General features: G+C 36.0%; 6 protein-coding genes and 1 long non-coding RNA gene across 9 annotated transcripts in view; 3 read left to right on the forward strand and 4 right to left on the reverse strand.

Annotated features, from left to right (window-relative positions):
* The first annotated feature begins 33 nt into the window (after window positions 1-33).
* Window positions 34-4,420, forward strand: LOC126758307 (protein rogdi-like). 2 transcript variants are annotated; one of them, XM_050472537.1, is made up of 6 exons: window positions 34-134; window positions 612-683; window positions 862-996; window positions 1,059-1,216; window positions 1,299-1,419; window positions 1,482-4,420. In XM_050472537.1, exons 1-6 carry the CDS (start codon window positions 99-101, stop codon window positions 1,722-1,724), a joined length of 765 nt encoding a protein of 254 aa, XP_050328494.1. In that variant the 5' UTR covers window positions 34-98; the 3' UTR covers window positions 1,725-4,420. The 2 variants fall into 2 exon arrangements, with proteins under 2 accessions (XP_050328494.1, XP_050328495.1); XM_050472538.1 differs by lacking the exon at window positions 34-134 and adding an exon at window positions 146-533.
* LOC126758306 (lambda-crystallin homolog) lies at window positions 4,085-7,584 on the reverse strand. Its single transcript, XM_050472536.1, has 3 exons — window positions 7,313-7,584; window positions 6,870-7,248; window positions 4,085-4,996 (listed from the first exon to the last, which is right to left on the reverse strand). The coding sequence occupies exons 1-3, from the start codon at window positions 7,345-7,347 to the stop codon at window positions 4,466-4,468; spliced, it is 945 nt and encodes a 314-aa protein (XP_050328493.1). The 5' UTR covers window positions 7,348-7,584; the 3' UTR covers window positions 4,085-4,465.
* Window positions 7,585-10,279: 2,695 nt separating this feature from the next.
* Window positions 10,280-11,650, reverse strand: LOC126758305 (D-3-phosphoglycerate dehydrogenase-like). Its single transcript, XM_050472535.1, has one exon. The coding sequence runs from the start codon at window positions 11,441-11,443 to the stop codon at window positions 10,439-10,441; it is 1,005 nt and encodes a 334-aa protein (XP_050328492.1). The 5' UTR covers window positions 11,444-11,650; the 3' UTR covers window positions 10,280-10,438.
* A 205-nt stretch (window positions 11,651-11,855) lies between these two features.
* On the forward strand, window positions 11,856-12,878 carry LOC126758174 (D-3-phosphoglycerate dehydrogenase-like; the record flags this gene model as incomplete). The annotated part of the gene is made up of 1 exon (XM_050472284.1): window positions 11,856-12,878. A coding segment is annotated over one exon (864 nt), but the record flags the coding sequence as incomplete, so codon positions are not given.
* Window positions 12,879-16,522: 3,644 nt separating this feature from the next.
* Window positions 16,523-21,177, reverse strand: LOC126758301 (synaptic vesicle glycoprotein 2A-like). Of its 2 annotated transcripts, XM_050472527.1 has the most exons (9): window positions 21,056-21,177; window positions 19,203-19,292; window positions 18,983-19,140; window positions 18,816-18,919; window positions 17,739-18,096; window positions 17,325-17,648; window positions 17,138-17,267; window positions 16,925-17,081; window positions 16,523-16,866 (listed from the first exon to the last, which is right to left on the reverse strand). In XM_050472527.1, the coding sequence occupies exons 1-9, from the start codon at window positions 21,057-21,059 to the stop codon at window positions 16,683-16,685; spliced, it is 1,509 nt and encodes a 502-aa protein (XP_050328484.1). In that variant the 5' UTR covers window positions 21,060-21,177; the 3' UTR covers window positions 16,523-16,682. The 2 variants fall into 2 exon arrangements, with proteins under 2 accessions (XP_050328484.1, XP_050328483.1); XM_050472526.1 differs by having other exon boundaries at window positions 18,816-19,140.
* Window positions 17,984-20,223, forward strand: LOC126758310 (uncharacterized). Its single transcript, XR_007666841.1, has 2 exons — window positions 17,984-18,065; window positions 19,521-20,223. It is a non-coding gene; the product is annotated as an uncharacterized LOC126758310 (long non-coding RNA).
* A 1,705-nt stretch (window positions 21,178-22,882) lies between the features above and the next one.
* Window positions 22,883-24,309, reverse strand: part of LOC126758175 (synaptic vesicle glycoprotein 2A-like) — a 39,280-nt gene continuing 37,853 nt past the window's right edge. Inside the window, 4 exon segments of the mRNA XM_050472286.1 lie at window positions 22,883-23,477; window positions 23,535-23,691; window positions 23,751-23,880; window positions 23,948-24,274. Coding sequence (XP_050328243.1) covers window positions 23,282-23,477; window positions 23,535-23,691; window positions 23,751-23,880; window positions 23,948-24,274 — 810 coding nt within the window. The 3' untranslated portion in view covers window positions 22,883-23,281.

Consider the following 24,309-nt stretch of genomic DNA (forward strand, 5'->3'; position numbering starts at 1 on the left):
TTTTGCTGTATTAGTTTTTTTCGGCGCTTTTTCTTGGTTTTCCACTTTGTTTAACGCTAACGTCTGTCAAACGTCATTCCGTCATCCGCACACAAACAATGGAAGACACCGAAGTTGAAGAAATTAAAAATCTTGTAAGTTTTCTTTAAAAAAATGAATAAAACTAAAGTTTTTTAATGATTGTGTAAACGAATTGCAATTGCAAGGACAAGATGAAAGGCCAACATGTCGGCTCATAATGAGTTACGGTCAATAGAGTCGAATACAAGCAGCTGAATATATAGATTATTTTCGCATCGTAAATCATGAATAAAATAATCAATATAATTGAAAAGGAAAAAACAATACTAAAAAACCAAAACGAATAAAACTACTACAAAAGAATCTGTGTTAATTTTCTGAAATAAATACATACATATATCTTTTTATATATAAGTTATTCACACTGATTTAACCATTGCACTCAAGATGTGATATAAATTTACTTCTTTTCACCAGCGGTAATCAGTATATGCAGTGGCAAAAATCAATAAGTAAAAGTTGGCGCCCGTTCTACAATTGCTGTTGTCTGCAAAATTAAATTAAATTGTAATTACTTTTCTCTTTTTCAGCAAACCGAATTTGAGTGGGTTATGCGTGATGAGGTTCACGCCATACTTAAGAAACTACGAGAGATTCTAGTGGTGAGGAATTTTTATTGTTGATCCTTTAATAGTGGGAAAAAAGCTTTAAAAACAAAGAACTTGTTTTTCAGTTATAACTTTTAAAGAAAAGTTAAAAAAGTAAAACATTAGTGCATATGAAATGTGACATTATGTACCTAAATATGGTTAATACTCGTACATTTATCTAACATTACAGGAGTGCGCAAGACGATTTCCGGTACCATGTTTTCCAGACAACGAGGGTAAACGTACTGAAAAGTTTGTGTTAATGGCTGCACAGGATCAGTTAAAGTGTTCCGTCACGCTCACTGGCGACAGCATAACTCAAGCTGTAATTTTGATAATATTTTTAAAATTGACTTGCCAGTACGAAATAATTTGTGTATTTTCAAGGATATTAGTTACAAATTGAAACGTGCATCCAGCCAAGTGCAACGTACGTCCATAACACCCGATGCCCCATGGAAACTTCAACAGGTGCAAGATGCTGCAAATCATCTACAACAAGCTATCAATCATATTGATAATGTTGACGGCAATTATGCATTCAAGTACGTATAAACAGGGCAGTAATTTTTCTTTACGTATCCTCCTTTCATGGTGACATCTTTCTGAATTGGTTTTTTGTTTTAGATCTCGTGAGGAAGTGCTTCAAATAATTGGCGAATTGATAGGAGCTCTGCAGCGTGGTCGAACTAGTCTAATAATACCAAAGAAAAAGGCAATAGATGAACTTATGAAGGGGCGAAATATGGTAATTGCTATCAAATTAATATTAACGAAAGTAACTATTAATAACATATTTTTAAATTACAGAAATCGCTAACACCTAACCTACCAGAAGATCAAGCAATATCTTTCTTTTTACAATGCCACAAACTCATTGTAGCTGTTTATCAATTGTTAAACGTTCAGGGAACTATGAAAATGGAGGCCACTCAGGCTGAATGCTCAGTCGGTTGGCTTAACGAGGTGCTTGTGTTGTTCACTGTTGGCCTAACACTATGCCAACAGCTCAAGGATAAAATTAATGCATTTAAAATGGACGTATCAAGTTAGTAAATTACATGCCATCTTCAATATATTTTGTTGAAAGTAAGTTAATATTCATATATATATATATATATATATATATATATGTATATATATATATATATATATATATATATGTATATATATATATATATATGTATATATATATATATATATATACATATATATATTATGCCAAAGCCAACATATACAGTGTGCGGGTTCAAACCTTTCTAGTACTATAAAAAAAAAACTAAGTACACCTACTATATTTATAATACCGCACATGCAAGTAATATATCAATGGTTAGTTATAAATACGTACATACATATCGGCAATAGAAAAAAGGCATGCTACAAATATATAACTTCCATTAGTTGTGGCGATAAACCTATACACTGTCACAGTCACAGTTACTATGATGAAGAAGGTGTTACAAAAGCGGGTGGTAACCAAACAAATTTATTGATCTCAACCAGTTAAACATAACTTGAGCCTTATGTTATTATTTTTCGAATTTCAACATTCGGTTTTAGTATTTTCATTTTGATTTAAATATGTTTTAAGAAATAAATATTTTTTTTTTTGGCTTTTGCTCACCACCCTGAAAGTTTAATAAAAATCAGAACTTAGCAAATCTTTGGCAGTAAGTATATTTTGGGGCTTAGTTCGGCGTGTGTAGACAAGTATGTATATTGCAATCAGTTGAGGTTGTAAAAGTTTTTCACCTTTATGACACTTAGATTACAATTATCTTTACGTACTAGGCATCGGTAATAGTAAAGGGTATAAACTTTCATTATGCATTTTCTGTATTTATTTATATAAATAAATTTGCTGCTGTTTTTATTCTCATTTCTGCCTACATTCTATCTTTAAGTACATTCTCTGATGAATTTTAATAGTTTAGGATTTGTTAAAAAAAAATTATAAAATAAATTTTTTTGAGGAATAATGTAAATTTGTCCATTCATGAGATTATTATAAATTCCAGTTGGTCGCCTAATAATTTTTATTATATAAAATTTTATATTCCTATGCAATAGCATTTTATTTGATCAATATGCTATTTTTTTAACATGCTATCCGCAAAAGAAATGCATATTTGCAGACAAAAAAATTCCCCATATAATTTGTGGCAATGTTGCCTAGTTCAGAATTGAACATAATTCCGTTTAGTGTTTTCTCCTTCAAGGAAACGGATTGATAAAGCTTATGCCTAGGTTTTCTTACGTGCGCTTTGGTTCCTTATTAGCAATATAGCAATATACATTTCTTCTTCCACACAGTCAAGCTGCTCCACATCATTTTATTTTAGTTTTTTTATGTGCGAAGCATTTTTGGGCAAAAAGAATTTATAATACATACAAAAACTGAATATGTATGGATGTGTGTTTCACAAACTTAATGCCACCTTCGAAAATACTGCAAAATTTTTTTAAAAAACTGTAACAATAGTTGTGTGCACGTGGATGTATGTATGAACACTTCTAGGGTGCTGCCGTTAGTAATATTAAGCTGCAAGAAGCAACATAGTATTTATAAAAATATATACGTATGCATGTCAGCAACAGCAATATGTAGTAGCAACGACAAAAGCAAATGCAGTTATCCAACTGAAATTTATTGGTTCAACAAAAATTAATAATAATAATTAAACAAAAAATTGACAATAACTTCTATTCTGCAACTTGCAAAGTTAAACCGTTAAATATACAATGGCATAGTAATATAAACGGGATACTTTGCTCGTACTAAATGTGCTATATTGAAATATAAATATTATCAAAGTTCTATTCATAATTACATTTAAAAATGTTGACTACAATCGTTATAAAAAAAGCGAAATGGCGCCTATTTCTCCAACTGGCCATTTAGCGAATTTATTGCCTTTCAGTGATTGTATCATGAAAAATGTCGAACAATTTAATATTATGTATATTATTCATGTCTGCTAACAGTATTTTGAATTTTTACAAGTACTTACTACATAACCTAATTAGGTGTGCGAGTTAACGAGAGCTAACTAACCTTACTTTAATCAGCAATGAAAAGTACGTGTGTTTCACGATTTTTTTTTCGAATTTCAAAATGTAGTTCTAAGATAAAATGAAAGCCCAAACAGAAATTTGGAATCAATTATTCTTGATTGCCTTGGATTAATTAGATTATTGATGAAGCAAAATTAATTATCTTTGCGTGTTTATAAGAAATTGGAAAAATATCCTTTATCTCGCTATTTACTTAATATATATGTAAGGCGCTTTAAATCTCGAAAGAAACCGATTAACTACCTACTCAACTAAATACCTGTATACTTAAATTTACTTAAGCGTATTTATTTACAACCATATGTGTTTTAAAGTAAAATAGTAAAAAAAAGAAATTACGTTCATTCGCTAGCATTTAAGTATTTATTTACATGCAACATAAGTAAATGATTTATGTATGTCTCATTAAGAGCGTGGAGCATAGTATATCCCTTAAGAAGCTCCCATTTTAAGAATAATAAATGTTTAAAAAAAGCTCATGATATACAACAAATACCATACATACAAACATGATAAGTGAATAGCGTTTTTTGTAAGCTACAATATTAGATTTATATAAACATATGTACGTATGTATTACAATTGAATTTAAAAAAAAAAAGTTGTTAAATGAGTTTATAATTCAAATAAATGTAATCAACGTTACTAAAACAACGTATAAATTCAACAGATATATTTACATTTCATTCATATTAATATACTTTCAACACGACATTTTATTCATTCAGCTTTTTCTTCAAAATGCTCAACTGTGTTAAGCAATTATCACGATAGGTGCGTCGTTCAGCCAACTTGTCTAACGGTACCATAACTTCCAATTGTTTCGCGATCTCCACCGCTGTTGGGCCTTCCATTTTCGGTGTTGGTCCCATAGTTTGACTTACTGCATACATGGTGTTTGAATAGCGTTCGAAGTAATTGGTCATACCCTCGGCATTTAAATGCGCCGTCTCAAGTGGTCCCAAGAAAGCATAACGCATACCCAAACCGTCGGACATTACACTATCCACATCCTTAACGTCGACAATGCCGCTGTCGACCAAACGCCAAGTCTCATTCAATATAGCGTACTGTATGCGATTCAGTACGAAACCTTCGATTTCACGACTCAAAACGACGGGCTTCTGACCAATTTCCTCCATAATGGCGCGTGTCTTTTTCATTACCTCTGGTTTTGTCCAAGGAGCGGGTACAACCTCTACCAGAGGCACATAGTATGGTGGATTGACGGGATGTGACACTATTACCTATTTTAAAAAATAAATAAATTTGGTATATTATTATTATAAAAAGGCAGGACGTGATTGCTTGCTTGTTTGATTAATAAACATTTTAATTTCTCTAAGTTATACTCCTTTAGTTGAAAAATGTATTTTAGGAATAAAATTAATGGTATATCATTTTGCTTTTTACAGTGTTAAAATATAATCATCCGAATTAGTATTTAGTCCTTTTCTTCCCAAGAAGCTGCTCTTTTGTCGCAACCGCCGATATCCGACCACTATAGCAACAGCTGCCATAAAAATTTAACATTCCAAATCAAGTTCTAGTATGGAAAGCCATTTTATTTGTGAAGGGTATTATAGCTGTGTATAGTTTTTTATAAATACATAACTTTTTTTGTCACTGGAAAGTTACATTTATTAATAAGGTTTAAAACGGTCAAATTTATATAAGGTAACAGTCTTTTAAAAAGTTTGTAGTACAATTTCAAAGTTGTATTTGCTCCGTCTTGCTATTTATGAATCATCTGACAATACGGTCTTACGATACCAATGTTTTTAATGCATTCTAGCAAATATTTAATCAATTTGCAATTAAATTTAATTTGAGTTTTTTTGATTATCAACAATCCACTTGCGCAAACGGTTGAAATAACGCGATACTTTAAATGCACGCTTGGCGCCCGTGCCATTCAAATGTTTTTCCTAAAAGAACAGCCACTTCAGATAGGGTCATTTCAAGAGCGCAACACGATACTAGAGCATAAGTACTACGGAACTAAGGTAAATCTGTAGCAGTGCTGATATGATAATGGACTTATGCATGGAAAACTAATATATTTTTCTTATCTAAGTCACCTTGCTAAGTTGCGTTGCTTAAAATGTTATCCGAAAGTATAATTTCAGAGATCAGCAGAAGCGCAAGTGATCAGCGGCATGTTCTCCTCTTTATGTTTGAAAATGGTGCCATATTAATACAAATATATTTTTTCTTATATCTTATCAAAATTTGTATGCCATATAAAATGCGAGTGTACATGCATCCAAACACCTACATATTTATTTTTATTTTTCTATAGCTTTTTTTGTGAATAAACAAAATGATAACAAACAATTTGTTATCTGACACTCAAGCAAGTGTTAGAAAGATGGCACTTGTGTTTAATTAATGACGCGCTCAATTACGCAAACACACAATCAATTTATGAGTTTTTATTTATTTTTTTTGATTCTTCCTAAGATCACCACAATTTGTTCCAATTTCTTTTTAATCTCACCAGCGCAGTCTATTGATGCTGTTTTGTGTGAAACTATGAATGATTGACGTCGTTTTGTGTGAACATTTGTGACTTTGTGGGTTCGTCTTTATGGCATTGTTGTATAAACTTTTGGTTATTGTTAGTAATTTGATTGGTGACTTAGAGGGTAGTTCAATCAGTGTTATCGCTCTTATATTGATTGTAAAATTCAATTGGCTAATCGAAATTATGTATACGTATGCATATAACGGATATGTGTAAATATATACATATGTATGTATTTTTTCATACATATACATACATAAATATATACTTAATTAATTTATGTTGATCGCTCTTTTGTTATTGCAGGTACTTTTTTGTAACCAATAATTCATTCAGTCAATTAGAGTACACTCTAATAACGTGAATATATCATCCTATCAATGAGCAGAGTGAATGAATTTACGTCAGTTCGTAAGTCAAATCAAGGTGAAAATGTGTACATATGTCCAAATATTTTACCTAAAGCTGATTGCTGCTTAGAATGCTCTACAAACTAGTTTTCATGCATTGTTGAGCAACACATTTTTTGTTTGCTTTTTCTTACAGTTACAATTTGGGATTATAAAATGTAATTAGCGCATAAATTTACTTACATTCGACTGGTGTTTCAAGTCTTTCGAGAATAACGATGGCAGGAAAGTACTTGTGGAGCTGGAGAGTATGGTTTGCTCTTCAACAACTGCATCCAATTGCTTGTAAAGTGCCTGTTTCCAATCCAAGCGTTCGGGTATGCATTCTTGTATGAATATAGCATCTTTCACCAATACTTTAATATCAGTTGTGCCCGACATGAGTGCGAACTGCTGGCTGGCATTTAGTTTACCACGTAGCAAGCCTTTAGCTTCCAAGGATTTGAGCTCCTTTTCCGTTTCCTTCAAAGCATTTTCAATTTGAGTTGGTACACTATCGTATAGCACCACTGAGTAGCCAACGGAAGCGAATAACATAGACCACGAACGTCCAATAAGACCACTAAATATTAATGCGTTTAATTTGTTATAATTTTTTCGAGAAATATGATTTTAAATGTCCTCACCTGCCAATAATTCCCACTTTGCCTTTGCTTGCCATTATTTAAAATAATTTGAAAATTTTAACGCAATTAACTTTGTCGGTTATAATACGCTTTGCACTATATATTAGCTGCCGGTCTTTATAGTTAGACTTCTGTTATACGTTTGACTTCTTTTGTGGTGGCAGAGCGTGTATAAATACTGTGTTGCTCTTACCGCAGTGGCAGTCGGTGCGATTTGCTCAGAGCTTTGACGTTTTGCCTGTCACTCGGATTCGGGGTATATCCGCTACACGAGTCTGTTAACAATGTTGTCAAACATGCATATTGGCCTCTTAACAATGATAAGGCATATCAATATTATAAATAAATGGGAATAAACTTGCATGTCCAAATTAGAGATTAGAATTAAGTAATATCTCACATAAGGAGAACGGTATGATTGCTTCCACCATTAGGCGTGTTAGGTACGTGTCTATACATCTTTACTTAAGTTCTATGTATTTGTATGTGTTTTGCTGCTGTTTTATGTATTTTGTGTATAAAGATAAGTTATTTTTTATTTTGTGTAAGTGATGTCGTTATATACAAGTATATTTCATCGAATCATATTTCGTATAATATGAACCGACCTAATCCATTTTTCTTACCGAATAAGTAAACTCTCGAAAGCACACCGTTATATGTAACTGACCTACCTGACTTTACATACTTGGAGCTGTTCGTTAGGGCCTTATCGCATAGGTAATAGTTTTGATTAATATCATTCTATGGCAGTGGGCATGATTATAGTTCAGACATATAGAATTGTAAATGTTATTCCAAAATTTAAGGGAATTACAATCCGCTCGATGAACATAACATGTTCCAAAAGTTTAAACATATTTTCTATTTTCTTTCTAAAGCAGTTTATTTAAACAATATTTTTTTTTACGAACTTCCGAAGCTGAATTCGATTTTTCACAAACGAAGAAATACAGAAAGTAATAGGACCGAGTCGATTTAAAAAATTTATTGAGTCCATCGTTACAATTCTTTAAAAACTTTCGAAATAGGCTCCTTCTGCGTCGATATAGCGCTGCCCTCGCAATTTCCAAGCATTAAAGGTGCCACAGAATGCATTCTCCGGAATAGCCTTGAGAGACGAGGTGCATGCTAGGTGCTAGGATTCCCTCTGTCATCTAAAAATGTTTGCCTTTCATCGGCCTTTTCAAGCACGGAAACAAAAAAATTCCGGGTGGGGCCACATCTGCGCTGTAGAGCGGCTGTGGAAGTGATGGGATGCCGGCCTTGGTTAAGTAGCTGTTCACAAGAAAGGCGGTGTGAGCCAATGCGTTGTCGTGGTGCAACTTCCAATCGGCTGCGATGTCTTATCGGACCCGATTGACCCTTCGTTTGACTCTCTTGAGGACTTCCACGTAAAACTTGTTGTTGACGGTTTGTTTAGGATGAACAAATTCAAGGACGACGATGCGTTTGATGTCAAAAAAGACAAAGACCTCTTCCCGGCCCTCCAAAAAGGTCTGGTGCCACCGAAACACACCACTTCTTGCTAAAGCAACATCTGGGTAAGCTTGCTTGATCATATCAAACGTCTTTGTCGCAGATTTTCCGAGTTTCACATAGAATTTAATCGCGTATCTCTGATCTAACGAACGCTGCATTTTCGGCTTGCACCACTCATAGAAACACGCGAGAAAATGTTTGTCTTGACTCTGCAGGTGATCGGAGACAATTGACCAGGCTAACGACCTACTAAGAACGCCCTCTACCGAATCCAGTCGGTGCGCGCACGCACCAAAGTACAGTCGCGGCGGAAGAAAATCAGTCCTATTACTTTCCGGACAAACCCTGTAAACATTTGTTCGAAATGTTTCGTGATTTAGAAATCTCATAGCAGAATATCACAGATTCAAGTATTTAATATTTAATCTTCACAAGCCTTATTTTGATCTGTTCCGAAGGATTGTTAACTCAGCAGCATTTTCTAATATGTCTTAGGGAAAGGTCCAGCGCCTCTTTAGAGCACTTTTAAAATTTTGTGAAATCCAACGATTGTGCAGACCGAATTTCGGTTTAACTCGTTGACGTATATTAATTCACTTCGGTTCTCACTACACAAAACTGAGGTTATACTTGCACTAGTGCTTAAACTTTCTATTTCTACTCACAATAAGCAGGTGTTACCTGGAGCGCCGTCCAAAAAACGGGTTACTTTTTACAGGTATGTTGTTTTTTCGCATTAGCTTTTTTAAGTTCCTTCGCTCAATCTTAGGATTTGTGAACTAAATAAATGTTTGAGTACGCACTATAATGTATTAAATCGACACTGAGAGCGAAACTTACGAGTGTTCATTAAATACTCTAATGCACTTTGCGAAAATGATTTTCAAAGAGAGTATTATGCAGTTTGCTCACTAACAAAAAACGATGTTAAACAAAAAAGTTTTAACTTTCACAGTTTCTATAGATTCTATAGTATAGAAATACCGGCACTAACAAACTGAACAAAGCTTTCTTCGTTAAAGTTTTGTTTTTAATTAACTTAAAGCTTTTACGTTAATATAAAGTAGAAGTGTAGAATCTGTACCAGAGAATGTTAATAATAAAAGCAAACCGTTTTGCAGACAAGTATTTGTATATTTATAATCGCTCTATGTACTCGTAGAATGCTTAAACTACGAGTACAACAATTTAGTGCAAAGCTACGTTATCGCTTTCTCAGTCTCATTAAGCTCAACAGCGCTCAGAGCGATCTATGGATGTTTGTTATGTTGAAAAACCCTTGTAGTCAACAAGTGTCTTACGGTGGACCTGAGAAGTGAGAGATTATAAAATTTCGCTGACTACAGACATTAAAACAAATTGAATATTATCGCTGTTTGCATATTCGCTTGTATTCGTATCCTCCTTTATAGCATACCTTACCTTCATTTTCTTCCATTTACCTCCATTTTGTGTAATAACATTATGTAGAGATAACACAAATGATTACGTTTGTAATAGAAAATATTTATTAATGACATTCCTGCTTCTGCAATACATACATACTTTGTATTTATTCTAATATAAAATTGCATAATACATAAACTGTGACACAAAACTAGCGATCTTTGATGGCAAGATTAAATACAAATTTATTTGATACTCTTAATTAGCTTTCAATACATCTTTATTTATGACACCAGGATATGTTGTGTACTTCGGTGACTTTCCGGTCAATGCAATGAATTGCTCAGCAACTTCGACTGCCACACGCACCTGTGCCTCAGCTGTGCTGGCGCCCAAATGTGGCGTCGCTACCACTTTCGGATGCGCGATCAACGCTTTGGTCACCTCCGACTTTGGCGGCTCTTCAGGGAACACATCAAAGGCGGCGCCACCGCAAATGCCAGTTTCGAATGCATCTAAAACGGCTTGCTCGTCAATAATACCACCGCGTGCCACATTCACCACCTTAACGCCACGCTTACACTTCGCCAGCGTTTGAGTCGAAATCAAATTCCTAGTCTGCGGTATTAGTGGTGTGTGTACGGTGATATAATCGGCTAAGGGCCAAATGCTATCCAATTCCATTTTTTCAATGCCTGCTGCGCGTGCCTCTTCTTCGGTTGTTATCGGATCGTAGCCAATCGTACGCATACCCCATGTCTTCATGCGTATGGCAACTTCGCGTCCAATGCGTCCTAAACCGATGATCGCCAGCGTTTTGCCATACAATTCCGTGCCACTGTACAACTTGCGATCCCAACGACCCTCCTTCAAGCTTTGTGCTGCCGGCACAATTGGTCGCGCCAAAGCGCCAATTAGCAGACAAGTCAGCTCACAAGCTGAAATGGAATTTCCTCCTGGTGTATTTAATACAACCACACCATGGCTTGTAGCTGCAGCCACATCAATATTGTCGACTCCTGCGCCAGCGCGTCCCACCGCCTTCAACTGTCCACCGTCTGCGGTACCTGCCTTGATAACTTCAGCTGTTATCTTGGTGTCCGAGCGTACAATGACCGCATTGTAATTTTTCACCACAGCGCATAGTTCGCTAACGGGTAATTTTAGTTTTGTGTCCACATTTATGCCATTATTTTGTAGCAATTCCACACAAGCTTTATCTACCGCATCACAGATCAATACATTTTTAATATCAACAGGCATTTTGAACTGTAGTAACCTCTCTGTCGGTGCGTATAAAAGCGAATGATTAGATGAGCGTCCGAGTTTAAATCGTTTGTGCTAAATATATATGTAAACGTCTGTCCAGCTCTGAGCGCGGCTTATAACTAAAGCCTTCTGTTAAGTTTTATTCCATTTATATGAGCAGGTTCAGCTTCGACGTTCACCTCACGACGACAGAATCTGAATTAACAGTGTTTTACTCTTTAGCAGAAGGGAATCTGTAAAAATTACGCATTTTATTTAAAACTCAACAAAGATTTTGTCAACCTTACCGCTGGTGGGGGGAGTTCAAACCGTCTTTCGTCGAGTGAGAAATCTTTCATTCTGATTTTATTTTTAAATTTGGAAACCTTATATACTATTTTTCAAAATATCCTAAATAACTATAATAAATGCGGTCATTGTACGCTCGGACACCAAGATAACAGCTGAAGTTATCAAGGCAGGTACCGCAGACGGTGGACAGTTGAAGGCGGTGGGACGCGCTGGCGCAGGAGTCGACAATATTGATGTGGCTGCAGCTACAAGCCATGGTGTGGTTGTATTAAATACACCAGGAGGAAATTCCATTTCAGCTTGTGAGCTGACTTGTCTGCTAATTGGCGCTTTGGCGCGACCAATTGTGCCGGCAGCACAAAGCTTGAAGGAGGGTCGTTGGGATCGCAAGTTGTACAGTGGCACGGAATTGTATGGCAAAACGCTGGCGATCATCGGTTTAGGACGCATTGGACGCGAAGTTGCCATACGCATGAAGACATGGGGTATGCGTACGATTGGCTACGATCCGATAACAACCGAAGAAGAGGCACGCGCAGCAGGCATTGAAAAAATGGAATTGGATAGCATTTGGCCCTTAGCCGATTATATCACCGTACACACACCACTAATACCGCAGACTAGGAATTTGATTTCGACTCAAACGCTGGCGAAGTGTAAGCGTGGCGTTAAGGTGGTGAATGTGGCACGCGGTGGTATTATTGACGAGCAAGCCGTTTTAGATGCATTCGAAACTGGCATTTGCGGTGGCGCCGCCTTTGATGTGTTCCCTGAAGAGCCGCCAAAGTCGGAGGTGACCAAAGCGTTGATCGCGCATCCGAAAGTGGTAGCGACGCCACATTTGGGCGCCAGCACAGCTGAGGCACAGGTGCGTGTGGCAGTCGAAGTTGCTGAGCAATTCATTGCATTGACCGGAAAGTCACCGAAGTACACAACATATCCTGGTGTCATAAATAAAGATGTATTGAAAGCTAATTAAGAGTATCAAATAAATTTGTATTTAATCTTGCCATCAAAGATCGCTAGTTTTGTGTCACAGTTTATGTATTATGCAATTTTATATTAGAATAAATACAAAGTATGTATGTATTGCAGAAGCAGGAATGCCATTAATAAATATTTTCTATTACAAACGTAATCATTTGTGTTATCTCTACATAATGTTATTACACAAAATGGAGGTAAATGGAAGAAAATGAAGGTAAGGTATGCTATAAAGGAGGATACGAATACAAGCGAATATGCAAACAGCGATAATATTCAATTTGTTTTAATGTCTGTAGTCAGCGAAATTTTATAATCTCTCACTTCTCAGGTCCACCGTAAGACACTTGTTGACTACAAGGGTTTTTCAACATAACAAACATCCATAGATCGCTCTGAGCGCTGTTGAGCTTAATGAGACTGAGAAAGCGATAACGTAGCTTTGCACTAAATTGTTGTACTCGTAGTTTAAGCATTCTACGAGTACATAGAGCGATTATAAATATACAAATACTTGTCTGCAAAACGGTTTGCTTTTATTATTAACATTCTCTGGTACAGATTCTACACTTCTACTTTATATTAACGTAAAAGCTTTAAGTTAATTAAAAACAAAACTTTAACGAAGAAAGCTTTGTTCAGTTTGTTAGTGCCGGTATTTCTATACTATAGAATCTATAGAAACTGTGAAAGTTAAAACTTTTTTGTTTTGAATTTGTTTAACATCGTTTTTTGTTAGTGAGCAAACTGCATAATACTCTCTTTGAAAATCATTTTCGCAAAGTGCATTAGAGTATTTAATGAACACTCGTAAGTTTCGCTCTCAGTGTCGATTTAATACATTATAGTGCGTACTCAAACATTTATTTAGTTCACAAATCGTAAGATTGAGCGAAGGAACTTAAAAAAGCTAATGCGAAAAAACAACATACCTGTAAAAAGTAACCCGTTTTTTGGACGGCGCTCCAGGTAACACCTGCTTATTGTGAGTAGAAATAGAAAGTTTAAGCACTACCTTCGTTTATTTACCTTCGATCATTTTCCTGCAAATGTTATATCAATGTTGATTGTTTTAATAATTCTTTATTTATCGCTCAAAAATTGATACTCACATGAAGGCACATACATATGTATGTAAATAATCGACTTACATATGTATGTATATGAAATTTCTACATCACCAACAAAGTAAAGGCTTTTCCCGACAAGCCGTAGTCAGATTGCACAAACACGATGAAACGTGTTCAGCTGTTTACTTGAAAGACAAAGTAACAACAGAGAACATAACATTTTTAATAATTGTGATCACTGTTAAGCGTCAATCGTTACTGCCTGCTGTATAAAAATTTGTAAGTTAGGTCTTCGACAACTCGTCTACATTACGCTGAAATACTATCGATGGAGTATCCTCCGAGCGCTAGACGAAAGCAATTGTAGATTATTGGCTATACTGTTATTCATAACATAAGCTTATCAAAAGAATTGTGTGCGAAACTGATACCCCTTGACGATATGATTATCAATCCGGAACCAACAACTAATCCTCCTAACAACTAACTATAATTTCTAAAATTAGAATATTTAAGCTTGCATGATTCGTTTTTAGTGTGAGTGTAAAACAGAATTCCAGACAGAATGTTCAGCAGTATGTACATACATACATATGTACATATGTATGTACTGATAAAATGTGAATATATACATATGTACATATGTAAGTATAACATACTCATCAATTATCATGAATGTTTGCTCTCATTTTTGTAAGTTTGTTGTTTGTAAACAAAAATGAACTTTCGTCTTTATGCTCTTTATTAATTTTTTGTGGGAATTCGTTCAATTCTCTACTAGTAGACACTCTCTGATCAAATTTAATTGGGAATGGCTCACTGAAATTGCACGTGTAAATCAAATCGATTTGTTCCAATATTGGTACAGGCATTTTTTATGTCCGGACTCGTTTTTTATGTCCGTGTAAAGGTTGATCTCCATAAGTTAGTAAACTTTCTTTTTACTATTAAAAAATTTGATTTTTGCTTCATGGACGAAGCGTGGATGAAGTGTGTCAAGCTAGATTACGTACCAAAGCTCTTCTTATTCTTTACTGGCGTAGACACCGCTTACGAGTTAACAACAGCGCGCCAGTCATTCTTCCTTTTCACTGTTTGGCGGCAATTGGAGATTCCAAGTGTAGGCGGGTCTTTCTCCACCTGGTCTTCCCAACGGAATGGATGTCATCCTCTTCTTCTGCTTCCCCAGGCGGGTATTACGTCGAATACTCGTACAGCTCATCGTTCCATCGAATGCGGTATTCGCCGTGGCCATTGCGCAAAGGACCTTAAATCTTCCGCAGAATATTTCTCTCAAAAATTCGTAACGTCGACTCATCAGATGTTGTCATCGTCCATGCCTCTGCACCACATAGCAGGACGGGAATAATGAGTGATGGAGTTTTGTTTTTGTTCTTCGAGAGAGGACTTTACGTCTCAATTGCCTACTCAGTCCAAAGGAGCACCTGTTGGCAAGAGTTATTCTGCGTTGTATTGATCCGTTGTGCTTTTGAGCGCCGTGGAGTAAGGCTGTCGTCAGCAGGTACCCACGTTAAACACACCAGACGTTGTCAACAGTGATGTGGGAGCCAAGTCGCCAGTTTGTTTGATGACAGGATAAATTTCGTCTTGTCCTCGTTCACTACCAGACCCATTTGCTTCGCTTCCTTATTTATTCTGGAGAAAGCAGACCTAACGACGCGTACCAAAGTTTGCAATGGTCGTCATCAAAAGGGGGGTCTCTCATCCGAGGCTTGTTGCTTCCTTTCATTGAAGGTGTTTTTTTACGTGGCCGTTCCCAAACCCAGCGCACAATCCTATGTAGGGGATGTGTCGCCTTCTCACATTAGCTCGCCTTCGAACAGATGTTCTTAGGCTACCCAGAGGATACTTGGTCAAAGACCGGAAGTAGTGAGCTGCTTGAGCCATGTGTAAAAGAATCGTTTCTGGCCACTCCCAAGTGAATGGCGATCAGAGAACTTTCCTCACTTGCGTGAACTTCTACACATGACTCCATCCTCGCGTACCAAAGTGAGGTTTGGTTAATATGGTATGCTTGAGAGCCACGTATAGACCAGTTTTGGTCCTTAGGGATGCCAGATGGAGTGCTGTTACGTAGTTCAAGAGAAGTAGTTATCCTTCAGGATGCCTGCGATTATGGTGAATTGTATTAAGTTCTCCGGTCTCATAATCGACACATCTTCCAGTGTTTCGTACCGTAAGTCCCCAAATGTTTGAAGCGTTAACTTGCACGTGTGAGACAAGAGATGCTCCATTGCCTCCCTGGTGTCCTGTTCTTGATGTTTCTCATATACATATGTTCCTACAGTCTCTTTAATCAAGAGTGAGTAGGAACTTTGTGTATTTTCGTCAACCGAGTTGCACATGAGCTTTGCAGTTTTGCAATCAGTTAGATCATTCCATCGAATTTTAATTCTACCAAACGACCGGAATCTTTTGTAAAAATGACATCGAGGTCTCAAGAGAAATGATTAACAGCGTAGCTACAGACCCTACACTCATCATAGGCATCATTACAGTTGGCGAGACGTGGGTTTATGAATATGACGTCGAAACTGTCTAAAATGACTCTTCAACAAAATGAGTCGAAACCGAAATAAATTCGAGCGTATTTTGAAGACTATAAAAAATATTTTTATTGGAATACATGAAAATGTATTTTTTGTAAGTCCGGGTCAAAGTTGATCAGATGGTATATACATAGGTATATCTGAATATAATTGTCGTATTATTATTTTAATATACATTTATTAGTTATTTTTTAAGAAGTTCATACATTTTGTATAAAATAAATAATAACTGTTTTTTGCCTTTGCTTTGAAGTTAAGATGTGCTTTCCTTAATTTCACCAAGAGCTTTGCCTAAAGTTTTTAAAGTTTACAAGCTGTTTACGATTCACCATGGACTTTTTTACGTGGCAGCAGTAAAGCAAGAAAAGCGCAAATGAACAGAGCTCCACAGCAGATATAGAAATTCCATTCGCAGTGCTGACCCATCAAAGCTCCAGCAACGTTGGCCCCGGCTATACTTCCAACACGACCCACCATAAGTGATATGCATGCAGCCATGGCGCTATTTTTACGAAAAAATTGGAATTTGCTTAAGTAAATCTTTCTATGTATGGGCTTACCGCAAGTGTGTTGGATATAGATCTACTGTAATAGCATTCAGCACAATGATTGCCACGCCCACCACGAAAAAGAGCACATACAGGTAGGCGGCAATAACTGGATTGACGATGAAGACAGAAGCTAAACCGCAGGATGTGAATAATATTATGGTAATAACTGTAAAATTCTTTTATTATTTCTACTGATATGCAAATCGTGTACGAAGGACCTACAAAGAATCAATATTTTTCCGACACGATTTATGATAAAACCCACTAATGCGAATGAGCTGGCGTAAAGTATTTCCATAATAAGCGAGTAATAAAATGTGTGGGTCTCCAGCTTATTCACACACTCAATCGTCTAAAAGTAAAGTTAAGAATTTCAAGGTTTAACGAACTTACAAGAAATTTTACTCACTCCATCAGTTTTGTATAACGTTTCTTGCTGGTCATAGACAATTTCACAAATTAGTTTGTGCTCGCCTGGGTGTTCCTGTATGAATGCCACCACACCATTGATTGTTTGTGGGAACCACATATACAGGCCATTGGCGGCGACTAATGCCCAAAATTGAATATTACAAATGATTACCGTAATTTGAAAATATTTCCGTTGGAATAGTGGCGCAGTTTGACTCCACATCGTTTGCAAAAATACGAGTGCGAAATTCGAATTCGAATCGCAGTTGTTCAATTTCGGTGTTATGAACGAGGTGTCATCATCTGGGAGAATATGTGTAATCTGTGAGAGCGATAGTGTATAAATCATAAAAAGGATTTTGTTCGTGAAAAGAGTATACATATATACATATATTATAATTGTTTAGCTTACTCTAAGTGTTTCCTTTCCATTATTCCAGCGGTGCATTTTTTGCAACACCTGTATGGCCTTGGTCTCCTCACCGACCGTCAGTAAAAACTTTGGACTTTCGGGCAAAATATAAATTATAATACTGCAAAGTAATCCGGGAACACCACATACGATTAAAAAGACCCGCCATGGTCTATAGTTTATGCGTAGAAATGTTAAAGGCAAAACCCAATCTTGATTTATCACCAAGTAAGCGATCATCGGCAGAAGCATCGCAACAACGGAAAGTATGACTGCTGAGCACATAATTGCGCGGAAACGTGTTTTTGGTGCATGGAATTCGCCGAGGTAAGCGTAAATGATAGCAGTGCTGGACACACTAATCGATTAAATATACATATATGTATATATATGAAGTGAAAAATTCTTAATGAAATTTACTACAATTGATAGTTATATGTTTTCAAGGGAACTATTTCTATAAATACATACCTATAGAGCTTTGCTAATTTGAAAGAACTATTTGAGGGGTTATGTTCACTTGCAAGTAGAATGTTTACATAATTTAATTACATATATAATAGATGATTCATTTAAAAAAAATTTTGTGTTCCATTGATTCTGTAGCCGATCTCCAGGTGCACCGCCAAAAACCTGTGTTTGCAGTGAGGAAGATTTTTCTTCCAGAAATTATCTCAAATCCCAAAACCAAAAAATTGTATTTTTACAAGAGATGAACTGCCTAACATAACCTTATATTGTCGAAGAACTAAACAAAATTTTGATTTTTGCAGCTTGCCAAAACGCTCGTTTTTTGTGAAACAGTTTACATAAAGAGTGGCTTAAAACATCAAAATTACTATCAAAAATGATATACATATCTAAAAAGATCGTGTGAAAATGTTGATCGTTTCAACGTTTCATAAAAATTTTCCTCATCGGCTCTTAAAACAGCGTTACGAGGAAAACGTATTTAAAGTTTTGCGAGCCGAAACTCAAAAAATAATAATATCAATAAATAAGCCATTCATTCACAGTTAAAAACAAAATCATTTGAGCTATATCTTTGCTCGATACTGAGAAAATACTGATACTCACAAAAATCCATTGATGAAACGCAGTAAAACCATCGTCCAAAAATTGTGCGCAAAACTGGAGAAAACAGTGGACACAAAAGCTGCCAGCAAAGTGGACCATAAAACCTGTCGACGTCCCTTGGTATCAGCAAAAAATCCCCACAAATGTGAACTAGCGATTATACCCACAAAATTGATGGCGCTGAGTATACCCTTGTCGCGATTGGTCAGTTGCAATTCGCATTGAGCGATGGGCAGCACAAAGCCTATTGATGTGGTCTCCAGCACCAGTGTGCCCGTCACCAAGCCGGAGATGAAAATCAAAACATAGTTGAATTTGCCAAAATCTGCGGGCGAAACATTCCAGGTGTATGAGAGTTTACATTTTATGCTCTATTTCTCTACTTACTTGTTAGAGCCAATGCTTCAGTGAAGGTGTAGGTACCTGGCTCTCGAACCCGGTTCACTGTTTTGGCATCTTGTGTGAAAACTGTTGTGGCTGTTTATATTTTTTTCACGTTTTAGTAGTGGATGGGATGTAGAAATTGAGAAATAATTATAGTAATCAAGTAATGAGAGGTAGGGTTACAATTTTAACTAATTTAAATTTTGTATTTAAGAGAACTTAAGCAAATTCAAAGGAATATTTATGTTACATAATATTTCACCAGCTGGTTGTCATTCAAATTTTAAGAGTTTAACGGTTGATCATGTTATTTTTGTTCAGTATTGTTTGACATTTCATCATGGAAAGACTTACGCCTGAACAACGTTCATAAATCGTTCAATTTTATTGCGAATATTCACTTTCTGTAAAGAATGTGTTCCCCGAACTTCGCCCAACTATTTATTACTATTCGCAACACCATCACTTATCTTGAGATCCAGCATTCATAATTGAATAATATTCGACCGAATAGACCACGACCAGCACGCAGTGAAGAAAATATAGCAGCCGTAGCTGAGAGTGTACACGAAGACGGTGAAAAGATTCAAGAGCTGCCATTTCATTCAGAAAACGTAACGGTTTGGTGCGACATTTGGTTTCAACAAGGCGGCGCCACTTCCCACACATCGCATCAATCAATGGATTTATTTAGAGAACACTTTGGTGAGCAGATAATTTCATGTTTTGGGCCGTTCGATTGGCCATCAAGATCGTCTGATATCACACCGTTGGAATTTTTCCTGTGGGGACACGTAAAGTCTAAAGTTTATGCGGACAATCCCGCTTCGGTTAATGACTTCAAGCCAAACATCATGCGTGTCATTCGCCAGTCAATGCTCGAACGAGTTATCGAAAATTGGACTCAACGAATGGACCGTCTGAGATGTAGCCGCGGACAACATTTGAAAAACATAACTTTCAAAAAATAAATGCCAAAGAATGTTCTTTCGAATGATAATAAACATTCCCCAATAAGTTTGAAGTTTCTGTGTTTTTACTTAAAAAAAAAATAGGGAACCTCGAAATAGATCACCACTTTTAACTCAAATAACGGATAATTAGTAGGTTTGTTTTTGAAGTACTAGTAGCTGCAAGCCATTAGGAAGGAGAGGAATGGGAAAATTTACTCTCAAAAAGAAAAGGAAAAAATGAAAAAAAGCTCGTAAAACAAGCAAAAATTGGCAATAAAATATCAGAACGTTGGTCTTTATAATCACATATTAACACTTGAAAATTAACCGATTAAATTTTTAGTTTCACAAAACTATTAAACTGAACATAATTAAAATAAATGCGTTAAATATTGTTTGTTTCTCGATATGACTTGCTTCTTCATAAAAGAGTTGCTGACTTTTTGCTAGCAAAAGGTTCTTTAGCAGAAACCAGCAGTTCTCTCTGATTCTTGCGCTCTCAATTTGTGCTCTTCTGCTAGTTTTTTCAATTGAGAAATGCTTTTCCAGCATAAACTTGTCTAGCTAGTGATATTTATCCATTCGGGAACAAACTTATTTATATCTCAAATTTCACATTAATTTTATTCATTTATTTTAATAAAAAAAATTTCGAGTTATTTTGCAAACACTATAACATTTATGATCACTTATTAGTGCACCAACAACGAATGCAAAATTTCACTTAACAAACTTGTTTATTTTTTTTATTGATAAATTTGCCATTTTTACTTCGAACTTTAAGCACTATTTGTATGTGTGAATATAAATAAAATAGTAACATTTCGCGGCAAGAAATATTCATGTTTTCTAATTGCAATTATCATCTGTTTATATTTTCATAAATATATGCACATTAATTACCCATTTCATGAAAACAAGTAAAATTATTATAGCAACACTGAGCGCCTTAATTGAAAGGACCAATCCTAATTTGATTATTCTGAATGCACAGTCAAATATCTACTAACTTCCTAATATAATATATTTATTTTATCAAGCCAATATTTAAGCAACTGCAATGAATCTGAATTAAATACAATTTTATTAATTAACGAACCAGTTCTAACTCGCATATATTTTGTACACCCAGTTAGCATTTTTGAGATTATCAATAGAGATGCCTCTAAATATAACAAGATGTGTCACGATTCTACAAAAGCGATGGTTTCAAAATAGTTAGCTAACCCCAATTTCGCAACGAATCGTTATACATAGGCAGTTTGTTTGTAGAAAATTGGGCCATTTTTTAAAAGCTCCGATTTTCATGAATTTTGTTAATGATCTTAAAGAGTCATAAAATTTGAAAGCGATCGTACTTCAGATATGTTTATCTCACAAAAAAGGCTTCAGTTAAGAAATATTATGCGGTGAGAGATTGTACAACAACCTCGCATAAATTGCCGGTTCTGCGACAGGAACACAACACCTGCTAATAAACTGCATAGCGGTCTAAAGATGCAGGTTGTAGGTCTTTGAATCCATGTTTTCAAATAGGGACAACATCGCCTCGCTAGCAGATATACATATACACAGTATTTTGGACTTTATCAATATGCCGGGGCTTGGTGAGTCTTTGTGATTTAGGAGAGAGCACAATAGACCTAAAGTCGCAGCGCATTCCTCGTCTATCAATCCAATCTAATCTAATCTAGAGATTGTAAAGATTTCAAGATTTCCAGTTAGAGTTTTTCAGTATTAAATTACTCTCTAGACAAGAGTTTCTTTTCTCATTATTAGAATTACTTTATGAGCAGGAGTTCGCCGTCTGCCATGCCTCTCTGTCTATTTTTTTTTACTTAAATTCCAGAAGTCAGTGAAAAACTGTCAGTCAGTCCGGAAATTAAGTAAAGTCTGGAATTTAAGTAAAAAAAAATCAGATTCGTCTAATATCGTTGCCATATTTTTGCCAGAACCGTCACGAGAAATTAACGATTGAACAAAACTTAGCTTGAAGAAACGCTTCCTAAAAACGCTTCATGTTGAGTTCGATCAGTTTTCAAATACATTCAGATTCTTCTCATTTTGCACGATCATGGTCTCCATTGTAACATAACCTAGTAACAACACGGTCAAAATAAAAATTTGAAAGATCAAATGGTCGATTCAACATAACGTTCCTTTACAACACGGTCAAAATAAAAATTTTCTGAAACAAAAAAGTTGCGAATTAGGCTCTGCCTAATCTATAAAAAGACAGACCCGACAATCTGAGCTAACTACTATAGGATAAGCCTCCTCAACATTCCGTATAAGGTTCTATCAAGCGTACTGTGTGAAAAATTAAAGCCCACCGTCAACAAACTGATTGACCTTATCAGTGTGGCTTGGAAAATAAGCAACTGACCAGATATTAACCATGCACCAAATCTTTTAAAAGACCCGCGCTACACACTCCAACTATTCACCGATTTCAAAGCTGCTTTTGACAGTCCGAAGAGAAGCTGTCTTTATGCTGCTATGTCTGAATTTGGTATATCTGCGAAACTAATACGGCTATGTAAACTGACGTTGAGCAATATCAAAAGCTCCGTCAGGATCGGGAAGGACCTCTCCGAACCAAACGAGGTTTCAGACGTTTGGCGCGCTGTTATAAACCCGGCTATAACCGCGTAAGTGGTGTCTACGCCAATAAAGAAGAAGGAGAAATGGCTGGAGCTAAGATTGTGAATTAAACTTTCCGAATCTAAATTAGTTTTGGGCACAAATATTTTCAAATTTATTTTAATTTTTATTTCCTTTCCTAGAAAACCATATAATCGCATATAAAAAATCCATATTTTTATAAAAACCTAAGTCTATTTTTAAAAATCTATACATCACTTAACTTATATTCTAATAAATTTTTAATATCACTATTGTGAGAGTTTACAAAACTCTAGTTAAATGGTTACGGGGCTAATCGTTTTACTTGACTTAAGTTACTAAGCTATGAAATAAATAATACATATATATATATATATATATATATATATATATATATATATGCGTTTAAATCTATGCACGTAAACTTGTACTAAATTCTTTACGAGATACATTAACGGAAATAACTAAAATCACGCTAAGAACTAAGGAATTATGAACAAACGATCACGCTTCACTTTTGACCGCCGCATCGGGACTCTTACGTGGCAGCAGGAGTGCGAGAAAGGCGCAGACATACATAGCACCGCAGCAAATGTAGAAGTTCCATTCACAGTAATGACTCATCAGGACGCCGGCAATATTAGCGCCGACTACACTGCCCAAACGACCCACCATGAGCGAAATACAACCCGCCATGGCGCTAAAATAAATGCGAAATTAGAATGCGTTTCGATTGCTAGCTCACTTTTTGACCTACCGCAGGTGTGTGGGATATAAGTCGACTGTAACTGCACTTAGCACATATATAGCCACGCCCACCAAGAAAAAAAGCACATAGAGGTAGGCGGCTACAGCTGGATCGACTATGAAGACCGATACTAAGCCACAGGTTGTGAAGAATATTAAGGTAATAACTGAAATAATTTTTTATGGATTAATTTTAGTTTCAAAATCTTGTAGTACAAATGCTTACAAAGAATTAATAGTTTCCCCACACGATTTATGACAAAGCCAATGAATGCGAATGAGCTGGCATACAATATTTCCATGATGAAAGAATAATAATATGTAGAGTCCTCCAGCTTGTCGATGCAGGCGATGGTCTAGAAATGCAAAAAAATCAAAATTCAATTAAATCAATTGAAATTTTTTCAAGGTGTTGCCACTCACTCCATCAGTATTGTATAAGCCTTCTTGATGGTCATAGACAATCTCACAAATTTGTTTGTGCTCGCCTGGGTGTTCCTGCATGAACGCGGCCACACTATTCATAATATGCGGGAACCACATATACAGGCCATTGGTGACGACAAGCAACCAAAATTGTATAAGGCAAATGATCATTGTGATTCGTAAATACTTGCGTTGGAACAGTGGCGCCGTTTGGTTCCACATCGTTTGCAAAAATACAAGTGCGAAATTCGAATTCGAATCGAAGTTTTTGTTAAATTTCAATGTGGAGACTGCAGCGTCATCCTCGGGCAAAATATGTGTAATCTGTGTCAGTAAACGAAATAATTGGTAAAAATTGA

Source organism: Bactrocera neohumeralis, chromosome 5 (genome assembly GCF_024586455.1).
Source record: "Bactrocera neohumeralis isolate Rockhampton chromosome 5, APGP_CSIRO_Bneo_wtdbg2-racon-allhic-juicebox.fasta_v2, whole genome shotgun sequence".
Classification (NCBI taxonomy): domain Eukaryota; kingdom Metazoa; phylum Arthropoda; class Insecta; order Diptera; family Tephritidae; genus Bactrocera; species Bactrocera neohumeralis.

Excerpts from the sequence above, each read along its gene's own strand:
- LOC126758301 (XM_050472526.1), bottom strand. Across the intron at positions 19,141-19,202 it reads TGAAGCATTGGCTCTAACAA|ATTTTGGCAAATTCAACTAT; the intron begins GTAAGTAGAGAA and ends TTTCGCCCGCAG. Across the intron at positions 16,867-16,924 it reads CTATATCCAACACACTTGCG|CGCCATGGCTGCATGCATAT; the intron begins GTAAGCCCATAC and ends TCGTAAAAATAG.
- LOC126758305 (XM_050472535.1), bottom strand. The coding sequence starts at position 11,443 with ATGCCTGTTGATATTAAAAATGTATTGATCTGTGATGCGGTAGATAAA.
- LOC126758307 (XM_050472537.1), top strand. The coding sequence starts at position 99 with ATGGAAGACACCGAAGTTGAAGAAATTAAAAATCTT. Across the intron at positions 684-861 it reads AACTACGAGAGATTCTAGTG|GAGTGCGCAAGACGATTTCC; the intron begins GTGAGGAATTTT and ends CTAACATTACAG. Across the intron at positions 1,217-1,298 it reads GACGGCAATTATGCATTCAA|ATCTCGTGAGGAAGTGCTTC; the intron begins GTACGTATAAAC and ends TTTTTGTTTTAG.
- LOC126758306 (XM_050472536.1), bottom strand. The coding sequence starts at position 7,347 with ATGGCAAGCAAAGGCAAAGTGGGAATTATTGGCAG. Across the intron at positions 7,249-7,312 it reads AAAGTGGGAATTATTGGCAG|TGGTCTTATTGGACGTTCGT; the intron begins GTGAGGACATTT and ends ATTAATATTTAG. Across the intron at positions 4,997-6,869 it reads ACTTGAAACACCAGTCGAAT|GTAATAGTGTCACATCCCGT; the intron begins GTAAGTAAATTT and ends TTTTTAAAATAG.